The 15,340-nt window shown below is 40.6% G+C and overlaps 1 protein-coding gene across 2 annotated transcripts in view; it reads right to left on the bottom strand.

The window, feature by feature from the left end:
- Positions 1-15,340, bottom strand: part of TNKS2 (tankyrase 2) — a 50,305-nt gene that overhangs the window by 22,242 nt on the left and 12,723 nt on the right. Inside the window, exons 1-3 of one of the 2 annotated variants that reach the window (XM_038140414.1) lie at positions 6,184-6,515; positions 1,178-1,402; positions 138-233 (exon numbers count right to left, since the gene is read on the bottom strand). In XM_038140414.1, the coding sequence (XP_037996342.1) occupies positions 138-233; positions 1,178-1,402; positions 6,184-6,388 (526 nt within the window). In that variant the 5' untranslated portion in view covers positions 6,389-6,515. Of the gene's footprint in view, positions 1-137; positions 234-1,177; positions 1,403-6,183; positions 6,516-15,340 lie in introns of those variants that run through there. The other variant, XM_038140415.1, reaches the window with a different exon arrangement.

Here is a 15,340-nt window from a genome sequence, read left to right as displayed (position 1 = left end):
TGGAAGCCATATGAGAATTCTATTTAGAATTATAAACCAGAGACAAGTTAAAGTATCAAAAAGACAAGCCCCAAACTACTGTATTACATCAGTTCAAGTGTTACTAGTAATAAAGAAATCTAAAGATTATCACTTACCAGTCAGCACTGCTTTTGCAGACGGGTCTGCTAAATCCAAAGCTGTTCTTCCATCTGTGTTCCGGATGGTTGGTTCAGCACCGTGCTGCAACAGTACTACAAAAATGCCAAAGTTTTCCATGAGAAAACAATTCTACAAGACAAGGTTTATGAGGCATATCATAACAGTAATCTGCAAACAACAAAAGAAACATTCTAACTTCCTTTTTCAAATTTTTAATGTCAGCATTCTGCAATTTCATCTGTGACCAGTGTATCTGATGAAATATGTCTAGACACATTTTAAGAGAAAAAAGCAGATCAGAAAGAGAACAACCACAGACTGACAAGAGACAATCTCAGTTGAAAGCTTGTGACTGACCCACCACAAAAACTCAGCAGCTACTTTCCATCAGCTCCAGAGCATGCTGCCTCAAATCCTGTGCTCTCCTAACCTGCAGACAGCAGTGGCAGGCTGTGCATGCTGCACTCAGGCCAAACAGGCAATGTTATCTGTACAGCTCTCTAGAGCGTTACAGCTCTCTTAAAAGTAAATGGCAGCAAACCACACAACCCAGAAATGTTTCTTGACTACGTGTCTAACTTTCCACCTCTTCCTTAAAGAGCTCCTCTTAAGAACTGTGTAGGTAAAACAGTCAATATAATTGAAGTTTTCCCATCCTTAACTAATTTAACGCAGCTGCTACACATAAGACAGAATGAATCCATTATTAAGATCACTTTTGGTCTTTCCACTGCACAGTGATCAGAAGCAGAAGGCAGCGTAAGAGTCTAGGCTGAAACAGAAGAGAATTTAGCTTCATCATGTTACTTTAAAGCACCTTCCCCATGATGAACCTTTATAGGTAGACAGTTATAAAAAAGATCAAAAAACCTGTATCTTGTAACAGTGACATATGAATTGAAGTTTATGAAAGATGTTTACTTTTAACCCTTGTATCAGCCATAGCTCCACACAGTGAAAATGGTCTTAAAAGGGTTCTTGATTTTTCACAGTGAAAACAAGTGAGTCAGTCACAGGAAGAGTGGGAGAAAATTACCAATGCAGACATCTGTCTTCCCCTTAATGGCAGCCTCATGAAGGGGAGTGTAATTCCAATTATCTCGAGCATTAGGATCCGCGCCGTGCCGCAGGAGCAGATTGACAACTTCAGCATGGCCAAAGGAGCAGGCGTTGTGAAGAGGAATAAGGCCTCCATCATCTCGTGCGTGGACATTGGCACCACTTTGAAGTAAATATTCAACTACATCCTTCCGACCAAAACCTGGAAAAGGGAGAAAAGGCTTCAGGGTGGGGTAAGAGAAATTCCTGCCCCAGATGTGCAGATTAAACCAACAAACTTCAGTAACAGTAACCACTCCTAAAGACAATCACAAGTGGCATGGTTTACTGAAGAAGCATTTACATACTAAGCATGTTTCTGAAACTCTTAAAAATTAGATTAAATTCAGTAGAAAAGTAATAATAAATATTACAGAAACAATTAATATCTTGATAGGGTTCCCTCAAATTTCAGCTGTATCTTGCATACTTATATAATGGCAAATGAACTAGGACATCAAACTGTATCTATATTTGCTCTACCATCTCCACATGAGGCCAGAACGCTTTAGGATTTCTGCTTGTAGCCATTATATCCATCTGGTTATGTCCCAAAGGCCACCTCAAAGGTTCCATGAATGTCTCTGTAGGTCTCAGCGATTATTAAGGCAGATAAGAGCCATATTTTAGTATGCATCAGTCTTCTGCCAAGTACCTTCTGGGAAATAACTCATGTGTGCAGGACTTGGCCTTCCTTTAAATATCTGAGTTACAAACTCTTTTCCTCAACAGATCAAGATCTGGATGAAGTCTTGAGCTTGCCCCTCAGAGACAATAACCATGAAGTTGCCAACACCACTGATATCCAGACTGCAGTGAATTTAAACTTTGCTACAGATCACCCACAGAATGTCCATGGTAGGTTTAAGTCCTCGCAACCATAACCTAGCAATTATGTATGTTCCTGATAACAATACAGCATTTCATTGACAAAGTCACCAAAGCATACAAGTGTCAGCATTTCAGTTATAACTGAACTTTCAGTCTTAGCTTAGTTGTGACTGAACCTTTTCATAGCATGTTCTTCACTAAACCTGACTTCAGTAAATCCCTCTCATAGAGCAAGAAGCACTTTCACCACCTGGAGCTCTCAAAAAACCCACTGCTATTATTAAGCAATTTCTGGATCCCACTTGCTAAGAGAAGGTCTTGTAGACAAGCTGTGTATGTCAGAGAGAGAGGCCTGGACATGTATTCAGAAATACTTTAGTTGAATTCTCACTTTACCCTTCTTCCCTCAAAAGTCTGGTAAGGAAACGCATTCACCACCAATTCTTCATTATTGTAACAATCGTTTTATGTCAAACTTTTGAATCACAGCATGAACTTCAAGGTGTTTTCCAGTAACAGTCACAAGGCCACTGGTGATATGCTTCCTCAAAATACAATACTGGTGATGTATTTCTTCAAAATACAATACTAATGACACAAATCTTAGCTTACTAGCACCTTGCCTAGGAGAGAACCACAGCCCCTACAGCAAATTCACTTTTGAGTCTCACCATGCCACTTACCCATCATGCCTGTCCTAACAGAGAACAAAAGCTCTGTTTGGGATGAGCACTGGATCAGACACATGGTCCATGCAAAACCAATGCTCCAATTATGTTACAAAAGACTCTGATCAAATTCTTCATTACATATCTGGTAGCTAAACCACTCATTCTTGTACAGAAGGTATTCCTACCCCTCAAAGTATTGATATAAAGCCACGTTTTTACAGGTAAAATTCTTCACCAGGAATCAACATCTTAATTGATAATCAGCTGTAGTAACCCTTATTATAGGCAGAGAGAATTCCTTTGGATCCCTCTATTTAATACAGAGGTTCAATCAGATACAATTCATGAGCAATCCATAGCTTCTCTCTCAGCAAAGCCTGCATCTGTAAAGTACCTTCAGTACAGCAACACCCCTGTAGCTAATTTAATGTCGATGAAATGAACTCATTTTTATCACACCAATTTTTGTAACTTCTCTCCAGCATGAAGCGCAGAGCAGGGATTCCTTACTTCCTTGGGGAAGCATCTGTACAACAGGGCACCATATATGGAAGGGGAATTATTTTCCCATTACTTTCTAAAGGATGCATGAATACAGAGGAAGTGGCCAAACTGCACAATGGTCTCTGCCTCTGCCTCTGCTGTTTTTCCCAAGAGTGTGGGAAGCAGGGGCAGCTTTTGCTATCACGGGAAGGCAGTCACTGCTTACTCTAACAGTTCCTCTTCACCATTAGTTGGCTGCAGTAAAAACTATTTCAACACTTTAAAAAAACCCAACATTGTAACTTTTAAGAGCTAGCTGTTTTCTTCAGCTCTTGGGCTTTTATCGAGACACCACCTAAATGGGATAACACCTTTCAACTGTGCAAGGTAATGCTCTTATCATCGTGAACTCTTTGTTTTAATTACCAACAAGAAAGGCTGGCTGCTCAGGACCTTGAGCTGACACTCTGCTACCACCTGTGACAGCTGAGCAGCTCACTGCACTTGTTCCCTGGAAAGCTACAAATTTTCACCTGACAATTCGCAATTTAAATCACAGTAGAAATGTACAACTGTGCATAATTTTAAAAAGGTATTTATTTACAATCACTCTGGGTTATTATTGACATTCAGCTACTTCTGATGGGATAAAAAGCTAACAAAAAGAACTTAGCTCAAATTCCTCTCCCCTACCCTGGGCGTTCATATTTTTTATGAAATTAAGATTGCAGGAAGGGCCTTTTGGTACTCGCCAAGTCCTTAGAACCTAGTGATACTTTGAACTTTGACACACACTGTGATGAAAAAGACTGACTTGAGGAAGTAGATGCAGTTTATGGTGGGAGAGGATGGAGCCTCTTTTATTGTGAAGGATGGTGGGCTCTTGACTGAACCTTCAGGGTAACTTAACTAACACAAACACAGTTGTGTACTACAAAATCCAAAGAGCAACCACCAGCAAAACTCCAATATGTATTACTTTATTATTTCTGATAATGACACATTTCTAGGGAGAGCTTGAAGCTTTTTTTTTTCTTTTACATCTTTTACTTCAAAATCTGCCTTTACAATCTGACACATGGAAAAAGAGGAATTTGGTTTATGAAAAAAAAATTTGTTAAGTAAGATCTGGGAAAAGACTTAAAAAATAGAACCCAAGTTCAGACCCAGAATGCCACTAAAAAAGGAAAAAAGGGCAATACAAAACATGGTGACATGCTGTACTTCAGCTCCAACTCCTCCATAAAAGAAGTCTTGAAACTGAATGAAACTAGTCAGAGATGTTTTGTAATGTATTTTCTAAGAACACCCAGACAACTAGGATAAACAAAGCAGGAATACAACAGATTTTTACTTCCTGGAATGTGACTCCTTCAGAGGCAAAGACAAAAGAAGTGACTATTATTCCAACTGTGAATAATAGGGGAAAGGCAAAACCTAACAAAACCAGTCAGGCCCAAGTCCAAGAGCTACTTATGTCCATCTTTCACACAGAGCTTATTGCAGGTGGGCTGGCAACAGCAGAGCTCGACCTGAGGCAGTAAAGAGGGTTCCAGTGAGAAATCACACAAGTGTTTTCTGTCCCATGTTAACCAGAAACTCTCAGCATCTCCCATAGGCCGCTGAGAGGAGCAATTAACTTCTCTGTACCAAGTCGGAAGAAGACTCGGGATGACAGCAGTGCCTCTGATTTACACACCAACCTGTTTAACCTTAGAAATCTAACAACTACATGAACTTATGGCTATACATTTTTTAAAGAAAAATCTTTCTACAGATCAGGAGTTATTTAAAGTCAAGACAGATCCCCCCTGTTCAGAGAGATAAACCAGATCATTAAAGTGAATGAGAAAATCTTAGGCAAAAAAAAAAAAAACCAAACCAAATTAACCAAAAGCAAATAAATAAATAAAACCTACTCCTCACTTCTCCAAAATGCTCTAAAACATACACAGTTGTTTAGAAGTTCAGAGTTTATAAGTAGACAGTCAGGATTGCTGCATATAAAAAAACAGCTACAAAAATTGTTTTCCTCTGATAGGATATTGTAAGTTGCCTCCCGACCCCTCTTGCAGATTAAGCTTCTTGAATTTATTAAATACTGCTGTCCTGAGGAGACTTTCAAGAACCTAGACCTAGGTCTGAGTCAAGCTCTCTTAACATGAGGAAAGGACACCTGAAGCAGAAACATTTAACCAGACAATCTAATAAAGAAAGAAACATCTTTGTTACTATCCATATTGATTAGCTGAAAAGAAGCTGCTGTTTTCTACAGCCTGTCAACCTTGGAGTCCTACATCCAAGGCTGTAATTAAACCAAAACAACCAACATGAAAACAACAGTCACAGTCAGGTCTTTGTCTGAAAAGGTGGGATACAATTTTCTGGCCAGTCGCCAGTGAAAGCAGTTGTCCTGTGACGTCAGTGGTTTGCTTACTTAGGTCCTGAATTAACAAAGTCCATTTGTCAAAGATAAGAACGCAAAAAGCTTAGAAACGGTGTTATCGGACAAACACCTTCATGCGTTCAACTCTAAAAATGCACAGGCCCACTGAAATCCATGAGAACTGTACGTGGTACAGTGTCCCTGTCAGAGCTCACGTGTCACAACACGAGGAGCACAAACCCCGCTCCAGATGTGTCCTCGAAGCCAGACGAGGTGGTTTTTTAAAAATGAGAAAAAAAAAAAAAAAAAGAAAAAGAAAAAAGAAAAAGGAAATAAGCGAGCAGACGCAGCTGTTCCGCTCGGCGCCCCCCTCCGCCCGGGTGACACCGGCTCGGTCCCGGGGCCGGGCCGCGGGGCGGGGGCGATGCTCAGGGGCCGGCGGAGGGCCCGGACCCCGGCGCTGCGCCCGGCCCGAGAGGCGAGGCCCGAGCGTCCCGGCGCTGCCCCGCGGCCCGGCCCGGCCCGGCGCCCCGGGGAGACGGCGCTGCCGCCCGGCTCCCCCTGCCCCGGTACCTGCGGCAAAGTGCAGCGGGCTGGACTTCCTGCCCGCCGTGTCGCGGCTGTTCACGTTCTCGGGCCGCACCAGCCGCTTGACCCGCTCCACGTCCCCGTTCCTGCAGGCCTCGAACAGCTCCCGGGCCGGCTCGGCCGCCGCCGCGCCGCAGCCCGGGGCCTCGGCCAGGGCGGCCGCGCCGCCCGCGCACCTTCGCCCCGCCATGGCCGGGCCGGGCCCCGCGCAGCCCCCGCCGCCCCTCACGGCCCGCGGGGCTCCGCACGCGCTCCCGGGCGGGCGCTGCGCCCGGCGGAGGGATCCGGGCACCGCCGGCCTCGTGCGCAGGCGCGCGCGGCGGGAGCCTCCCAGCGCCGGGCCGCGGTGCTGCGGCCTGGCCGGGAGCGGCCCCCCCGCCGCGGCCCCTCAGCGGGGCACGCCGCTCACACCGGCTGCTGTAGCCTGCTCCCTGCCCCCTCGGAAGGGATGGTGAGGAGCAGAAAAAACCCACAGCACCAGCGATTCGTCCCAGAAGAACAAATGTGCCTTTGGTGCTTTCAGTAAAATGTAGGGATTTTTCTGTTCAGGGATTTTTTTCCCCCTGCGAAGTGTGTAAGACTGCATTTTGCTGCCGATGGCTTCGTGATCCTTGCACGGTTGCTTATATAGGAAAATACTGACTCCGAGGAAGTTCACAGCTTGCATAATAACTATGAAATGGAGATTATACAACAAAAATGGCATAGTTCCCTTTATTAATCTTGAAAACCATATATTAAAAAACCTGTTAGTTTACTTTGCCAGTTCAAGGTTTTGGAAGAGAATGGGAAGTGTCCCGTCCCTCCCTTCCCACAGTAAGCCTCATCGGCTTGGTGGGGAAACCTGAGCCCAGATGGGGCTGACTAGAAGAGAATTCAGTTGATAATTCTGAAATGTGGTTTTTTTTTTACTCACACCATATTAAACCACTAACTTTGGAAAAAGTAGGTGAATAGAGTCATTACCTTCCTGTTGCAAATGCAGAGATTAATACCTCCAAAGTCAATTCACCTCGCAGACTTCTGTCACATTAGAAAATTAACTGACTTAAGTACAAGGAAAAAGATCTAGCGCATTTGTACAGTCTAGTCACTTCCATTCTGTCAAATATCCTTGTCCCTAAAACAAGGCAGTTGCTTCCAAATTTTCTCTCCCTGGTCCATGCTAATGCCTAAACTGCACCCAGGAATTTTTTTGGGGGAGACTACAAGCTGTACCAGGCTGTCACCATGCTAGTGACAGAGCAAGGTCTGATGCTTGTGTCCGTGTGTGTTCTGTTTGGTAATTTACACAAAGCCACAGCAGCAGAGTGACAGAAGAATGCAGCCAGCACAGGGCAGAAACCACATACTTTTACAAACGTGATGCCTCGGTCATGTGTGTTTTCTGTAATCCCACTGGCTTTTCTCTGTGGCTCCATCGACATTTCAAGCTGTGCTCAGCAGGCAGGGAATAGCCAGAGTCCCACACATACATAATTCATCCACTGCTTTGCATGGGACCATAATGTTCCCAAAGAAACTGTCATCACCTGTGGCTCATAGGCCCTCTCAGACCTTCCCACCTTCTCCAAAGTGTGCATGATGAGAGCTTCCCTTCCTGCCTGCAGGCACCACAGACTGAAAACAAGACCTGCAATGCTGCCATTTGTATCTTTTATTATCACCATTAGCATAGCTTGGAAAACTATACAAACTTTTGAGTTCATAAACCCTTCTTTGGACCTATAGCAGAAGTAGAAAATGCACTAACTTGACTGCTTTCTTTTCAAAATTAAAGAAGGGACTTTGTATCTAGAAATCTGTGGAAGTGCAAACACCTGTGTAAATCCAAACATCCCACTCCTCAGTCTTCCAAGTAATTTTAAATCCAGAACAATATTTTACTGTTCTGCTGGAGCACGATTATAAAGAGCATGGCCTGAAATAAACTCTACATTTTTCTCCACATCACTATACCCAAAAGGTACTATTATTCTAAATTGTCTGCAGCCTGATTTCCTTTTCCAGCATGTCTTCGTGATAACTAGACTGTGAAACTGCAGCAGGCCTTTATGAATGGAAACAATTTCAAAAAATTACACTGTAAGAGCAGGATTCAATAAGCCTTGAATTCAAGGAGGCAAAGAGTCTCAGCATATTTTAGGACTGGTGCTAAGATGTGACTTTTGAGATTCACCATACATACCCCCCCTTTTATATGTTATTTATATGTTTATTTATTTTATGAGAAAATAATCTGTAAAATTCGATATTTTTCTTCCTTCTTCTGTACAATAGAAAACCATAGCTGAAATAAATGCCAAATCCCACCTAATACAGGTGGTAGGGACTTTTCTAGAGGCAGCAGGGGGTTTGTAACCCACCTGTTACTAACACAGCCTGAGAGGCTCAGCCATGAACAGCTCAGAAACATTTCACTGTTATTCCTTTTAGCTTAATTTGTCATATAACAATGACCTCTACTTTTGAAGTGCATTTATTCTGGTGGCATAACCACACAAAACAGAAACATGAAGTATTTGGAAGTGTGCTCAGTTTGTTTAGGAACATGCTTGGTTGGTCACTAGAGGGCAGGAAAGGAAAGGAGATAAAAAGGAAGGAGAAACTAGAAAAAAATGACCGGGGGGGGGGGAAGAAAAAGAAAAATAAATGGAGAAAGATATAGAAAAAGAAAGAAAAAGAGGGATTGTTGGGCATGGAAAGATTAAAGCAACCTTAAAAATAAATGAGTTTCCTTTCTGCTTAGGAGATTAAGGTTTATTTATGGGGAGAGACATTGTTCATGCCAATCTACAAGGCAGTCCACGAGATTTAGGATTTTCGCCTGTCAGCCCTTCATGTCATGAGGATTTTCCAGTTATTTCTACTTGGGCCTTGCAGTTCTTTGCCTTGCTCTTGGAAGCAAAGTAAAATGCTGGAATAAATATAACATTTCAAGAGTTCAGAAATTTAGCTTATCCCAAAAGGACAATGATTTAAAATTTATTCCATTTGAAGTATTTCCAGATGAAACTTGGGAAAAAAGCCCAAACCAGGGATAATTAATGTGTACATCAGGAAATAATACAACATTCCTATAAAGAAAAGTGTTTATTTTAGAGAGATACAGAAGTGATCTGTTGTTTATTACTATATTTTTATAACTATAAATAGAAACTTTCTTAGTGCAAGCTTCTTTTTCTAAATGAAAAGATTAATTGAAGAAATAGAGGCTCACTGCAAAATCAAAGCAGTACAGGCTGTACATCAGTGAATATGTGTAATACTGGATCTTTAAAGAAACTTTCTCTCTTCCCCTTCTTATTTCGTCCATCAAGTATTTTGGCTATGTCTCTTAGACAAGCAGGAACTGGTTCTTTTTCTCTGCCAGTTACGCACGTGTAGTTAGTGGTGTTTTGTATGCAACACCTTCATTTTACCAGCAGTAGGGGGTAAAGTGTAATAATTGTAAAATGTTGTTCTGGAATAACGAAGGGATTAAAAAAAAAAAGTGACATGGAGATGGTGAAATGTTGAGGGACTGAGCTTTTCAGAGAGGAGCAAGCACAAAGCCAATGGTCTGTCTAGGAGATGGGGATACACTGTGAGTTGTTAACCAAGCTGGAATGGTAGGCCATTGAGTTATCAAAACACTGTATCTGTGTATGCAGCAACCAAGATCATTGTTCAGCAGCTTCATGACCAGCTGTGGGGACAGCAATTAGAGAAGATCTTTTTAGTGCTAGGGAGAAGCTTGTGTTCTGGATACCAGCAGCATAGATAAGTGTATAAGAGTTCATGGAAACTAGATTGCAGAGAAAAAAAAGAAACCTTTGGTCCAGGATGTCTGTGATTTGTTTAAAATTGTTTAAAACTGTTTTGACAGTTTTCTGTCAAAAACTGCTAGACATAAACATGTCTAGAGGGCTTAAATGGAGCTCTTGTTTGTTTTTCTGTAGTGCCTGGAACATTCTGGGATGACAGAGAGCTTTTTTAAAAGTGTAGGCTCCTGGCATGCAAAGCAGAATTACATGGGTGCCAGCATGACAACATGGCAGAGGCCTGGGAAGTTGTTATTTTTTATTGGGAAGAAACCACAAGCAGCAGAGGAGCAGTAGGGCCAAAGATCAGCATTGACTGGGGATGCCAGCAAAACAGATTAATTTGTACCTCAAATAGCTATAATAATATGAAAATGCTAAAAGCAATTGAAGGCAAACCAGAATATGTGTCCAGCCATGAAATTATTTTTTTTTCTGAAGCCAATCAAAAGAAAAAAAATAGTGGGCTAATTAGGTTAAAATCTGTGTAGAACTGATTGAGATAATAATAGGGAAAGAGCAAAAAAGTAAAATGCTCTTGAAAAATCATCCTAAGGGAGAATATTTAGAACGAGCAACTAACAAGTACTGAGAGACTCTCCATGCATTTAAATGGCAATTCAAGTGACATTTTATTAATAAATTTTGGTATTTGTTTTCTGTCCCAATTAAAAGCAAAAAAAAAAAAAAAGTCCCTGTGGAGGTTCAGACATCTTCACAATCTGCCCCGGGTCTTTCACAGAAGTGCCCAGGTTCTCCAAGAAATTGAAAAAGCAGGCAGGTTTCTCAGTGTTTTACTCTTAATTGCCCTCTGAAGCACTCTTCCTCTTTCCACTGATGGCATAAGAAGCCCATACTTTTAATTTGGATACCTAAATTGGTTGCCTATAGTATGTAAATACCATCCAGAGGAGGCAGCGTGAAGGAAAGCAAAGAAGAAACTGAATGTAATATTTTTTTAAGGAAGTAGTAGTGTACCACTCCAAATAGTTGCACAGAGATTGTCAAGTTGTTATTTCAGGCCAGATCTTTGAGAGGCAATTTCTCAACAATTCAAATGATGGCTTCTTGGAACAGCTAGTTCCACAGTCCAGGGAAAAAACAGGAGAATGAACAGGCTATTCTTGACTTCACCCTAAGAAAAAGTTACTTAGTTTAAACAGTTTTTATAGTTTCACCATGAAGTAATAACTGTCAAATCCAGTGAATTTCAGTATTTCCAATGGAAGGCTCCTGCTGAAAAGTAGTCCATGGCAGTGATTCAGAAGAGGAATTGTGATGAGAAGAAGGAATGTCATTACAGTGATATTGAAATCAGACATTAAACCATTAAAATCCTAAGACTTACTGTGAAGAATACAATTATGCAGATTTTTAACTGAGTGACAGAAAGTAGGAAACATGTTCAAATGGTTGTTGGTGTCACACTCTAATGGCCAGAAATCTTCAGTAAAAGCCTATAAAAATCAATACAATTTTTTTCTTTTTAAAAGGAGGATTATGAGAAGTGAACACAGTTATGTATATGTCCTACTAAGCATAAGTTATCACAGAGCTAAACCAGCATTATAACTAAAAACTTCTCCTTTGGGAAGATTTCTCCCACACCTTAAAATTCATTGTAACCAGTAATATCTCAAAAAGGGTAGAGTACTTTTTGTGAGGGATATTCTTTGAGGAAAAAAGTCCTCTATTAAGACAATTCTTATGTTCCTGCAAGCAAGGTTTAAAGTCTTCATCCAAAGATATTTTTGTCTTTAACAGAAAAATCTCATAATACTCAGATATTTACCAGATAAAGATATTTGCCTTCCTACCTGAGTGCAGAGTAGACAGCCACTCTACAAATAAGTGGCTAATCCTCACTTAAGGGATATCTATTTCATTTATTTGTTCCATGAGTCAGTTGAAGACAGAATCCCTTTATCAGACCTCTGAGATCAAAAAAAACAACAGAACTGCTGGTTACACCTTAAATTTGTTGAAGGCTTGAGTCTAACAAAAGTTAGAAAACATTGAGTAGTCAGAAAGTTCTAAAATAACTATACACTTGAACAGTGTCAAAAGCAAATTAAATTGTAAAAATAAGTTAAAAGCCTTTAATCTGGCAATATTTTAAGACTCTATTACACAGGTCTTTCTTTTTGTATGTATTACTTGACTAAATATGTGCAAGAAAGGAACCGTGCCCTGGTTTCACTGATACTTTACAAAAGGCTGACTGAATTTTACACTGGAGTTTATGAAAACATCTTAAAAGTAAAATGTCTTCGGCGTCATTCTCTCTCTCTCTCATAAACATACCCAAAACTCATGAGTAAAGTGATTTTTAGGCAGAATAGTAAATGTGTTGGCTTTTTTTATTGTCAATATTATACATTTATAGGATGGGAAAATATTAGCAAATTAAGCATTGATGGTTTTCATCATAGTTCAGGGACATAAATGCATGGCAACATACCATTCATTTATGTGTGTACACAGCCTTTCTCTGGATATTTTTTTTTTTTAGCAAGAAAGATAAAATTTTAAGCACTTTATTCAGGCAGTTTATTCTAGGATTATTTCCGTGATCTATCTACTTTTTTAATCCTCTAATTATTATAAGCAACTGAGATTTCTACTATATAGTTTATGTGAAGCTTTATAGCAGTAATTTATGTCTTTATTTATCCATGGAAGATAATTTTTCCATTAAGTCTAGAAAATTACTGATTTTCTTCTTTTATCAAACATGCCTTGATTGTTGAAATGTTGCCTTATGGTGACTCTCAAGATCATGGGTACACAGTGATGTAATCTGACTGCCTAAAAATAGTAAATGGTGCTAAATTTCACCTGGGAATGTGATTATTTAGCACGGCACTGTGTACTTGGGCAGTAGAGCCAATGCCTAATACCTGATAAATTCCTCTTTAAATGCCAATACTTTTGATGTATAGGGTAATGCTGTGTAATGAAGATTTTAGCTATCTGGGAAGTATATTTTAATACTTTACTTTTTATATTTTAGAGTTACTGAATATATTTCTTTATAATGAAAAAGTAGGTAATTTTTGCTTTACATGATTACACAATTGCTAACTATTGCTGCTAAGGTGAAATTACACAAGATTTCATTTCAACAGCAAGGTTACTAAATATATCTTAGGTTCTATCTCTCTGGAATGGTTCCAGGAGCATGAGTGGTCATCCTTCTCTCTTTACTTTTCAATTCTTTGCCTCATCTGGGCAGGCCTTTTGGTCTTCAAGATGAGAAGTACTTAACTGAGTCCTCTACCTCACTTCCCCAGAAAATGCCCAGTGGGAGCCGATTTTACTTCCAGATCTGCCTCATGGCTTGAACAACTTCAAGACTGGAAACAGAACAGCTGAATGGAAGGTTTGACTGGTGTGGAGAAGTAGGCATGATGGAGATCTTAAAACCTTAAAGACATTTGAAATGTTATCTCTGCACGCAAATCAAGGTCCCATAGGCATTTAACAGTGAAATAGCATTTTTTGTGTTAGGTTACCAACTGGTTCTCTTCAGAAGTAATTTTGCTGATGATCCTTTCCCTGCTGTCTGGACAGTTCATGGAGCAGAGCTACTGCTGTCTTCCTCAATACTGTCCTTGCACGGAAACTATTCAGTGTGGACCAGAATAACCCTTGCAATCTAGATAACAGGACCCAGATGTTCTTGTGGCCCTCTTAGCTTGTAAACAGAAGTCCTCTGCAACAGATAAACATTGGATACAAGTTGGCCTAATTTGTATTTGATCCAAGGTAAATGGTATTCACGGAAAAAATATATGGAATGCGTGTTAGTTACTAGGGATCTTAAATGGTAGGCAAACAAATTATCATTTGAATCAGTTTGACACAACCAGCAAAGTCAGGTGTGTGTTCAGAAGGGTGCAGAGCACTGTAGAACTGATAAGAGCACATGCACAAGTGGCTCAGGGGTTTTCTTCTCCATTCAGGCACTTTACACTGTAACAGTATTTGATAATGCTATTAGGAACACCACTTTCCCTTTTATAGCTACATTGAGAGATCCAAAGCAATCTGTGCTGTAGCAAAGATCTGAGAAGCCACAGTGCAGATTTACCGCAACTACTGGTACATGCCTGTGTTTATTTTATTCAAGACAGAGAAATCACAGTAAGGAAACATCAGGAGGTATTTGGAATCCTCCAATTTAGCCAAAAGAGCTTTTAGCAAAACAAACTTGGAATAAAATAAAATTGTACTTTTCTGAGCAATTCTCACTTGGCACCTACTCAGGTACCACAGAGAGGGAAGTTCTGGGAAGTTGGATTTACCTTATAGAGAGTGTGAAGTAGAAACTGTCTTTTGCATCTAACAGCACAGTAACACCGTCTTTGGGGGGAGAACTGGTCTGCTTTTAGCAGAGATCTCACAGAGTCCTGTAGGTGTAGCCCACCTTGGCTAAGAGCTGAATTAGTTATTTATTTCCCCACATGGCCTAGTTCTGTCAAGCAAAATATTGGAATATTTGGAGTAGTCATATTGACTTACATAGAGAGGTTTGATAATTAAGCTGGTCAACTGCCAGTCCCTTTAGGACAGGAAAAGAATCTGAAGACTTTGCCTCTGCACTGGCAGAAGAGTGAGAGAGAAAAATAAATCGACCACAGATTCCCTTAGCTAACATTCCTCAGCACTGCGTTATTTATTTCTGCACAGATTTATAATGTACTTTGATGCTGAACTCATAACATTCTTAAAAGGAATATTTAATAAATCCCTGAAGAGAAGAACCAGAAATCAGAACATTATGCTTCAGTATAAAGAGAAATGAAACAAGTATTCATGCTACTTACATTGTTCAAAAATGTTATGGGAAACCATAGTGGTTAAATCTGAATTATGCATTAATGGCTCCCCTGAGACCACTCTCGGAAGCAACATCCTTGTCCAGCAGATGCTGACTTGGAAGCTTGGGTTAAGCCATGGTGGGAGCTGGTGCCTTACACTGCGCAGGGCCACAAAGGCTGCAGGCTGCAAGGACCTTGAGAGGCAGCAGGATGGATGGAGGATGGGCAGGGAGTGCAACACTGCTGTGTGAAGTGTGCACCACTTTGCCCTTCTTGCAAAACAGCATTTGTACAGCTATCTTGTCTTTTTTATTGAGGTAATCACCCAGTTGGGATGGTAGAAGAGTTCACTGTAGGTGTGCTAACAGTAAATTCAAGAATGAAAAAGGAGTGAAGTGAAAGCAGATGTTCTGCAAAGTGATATTAAAACCACCTAAATAGTTCTGTTGGCAGAATGGAGTAGTCATAGCATTGCTATTATTATTAGTCTGATCAGAAAGGATGAAATTTAAGCTA

Source organism: Motacilla alba, chromosome 6, assembly GCF_015832195.1.
Source record: "Motacilla alba alba isolate MOTALB_02 chromosome 6, Motacilla_alba_V1.0_pri, whole genome shotgun sequence".
NCBI lineage: Eukaryota > Metazoa > Chordata > Aves > Passeriformes > Motacillidae > Motacilla > Motacilla alba.
This window is presented reverse-complemented; position numbering and strand designations above follow the sequence as displayed.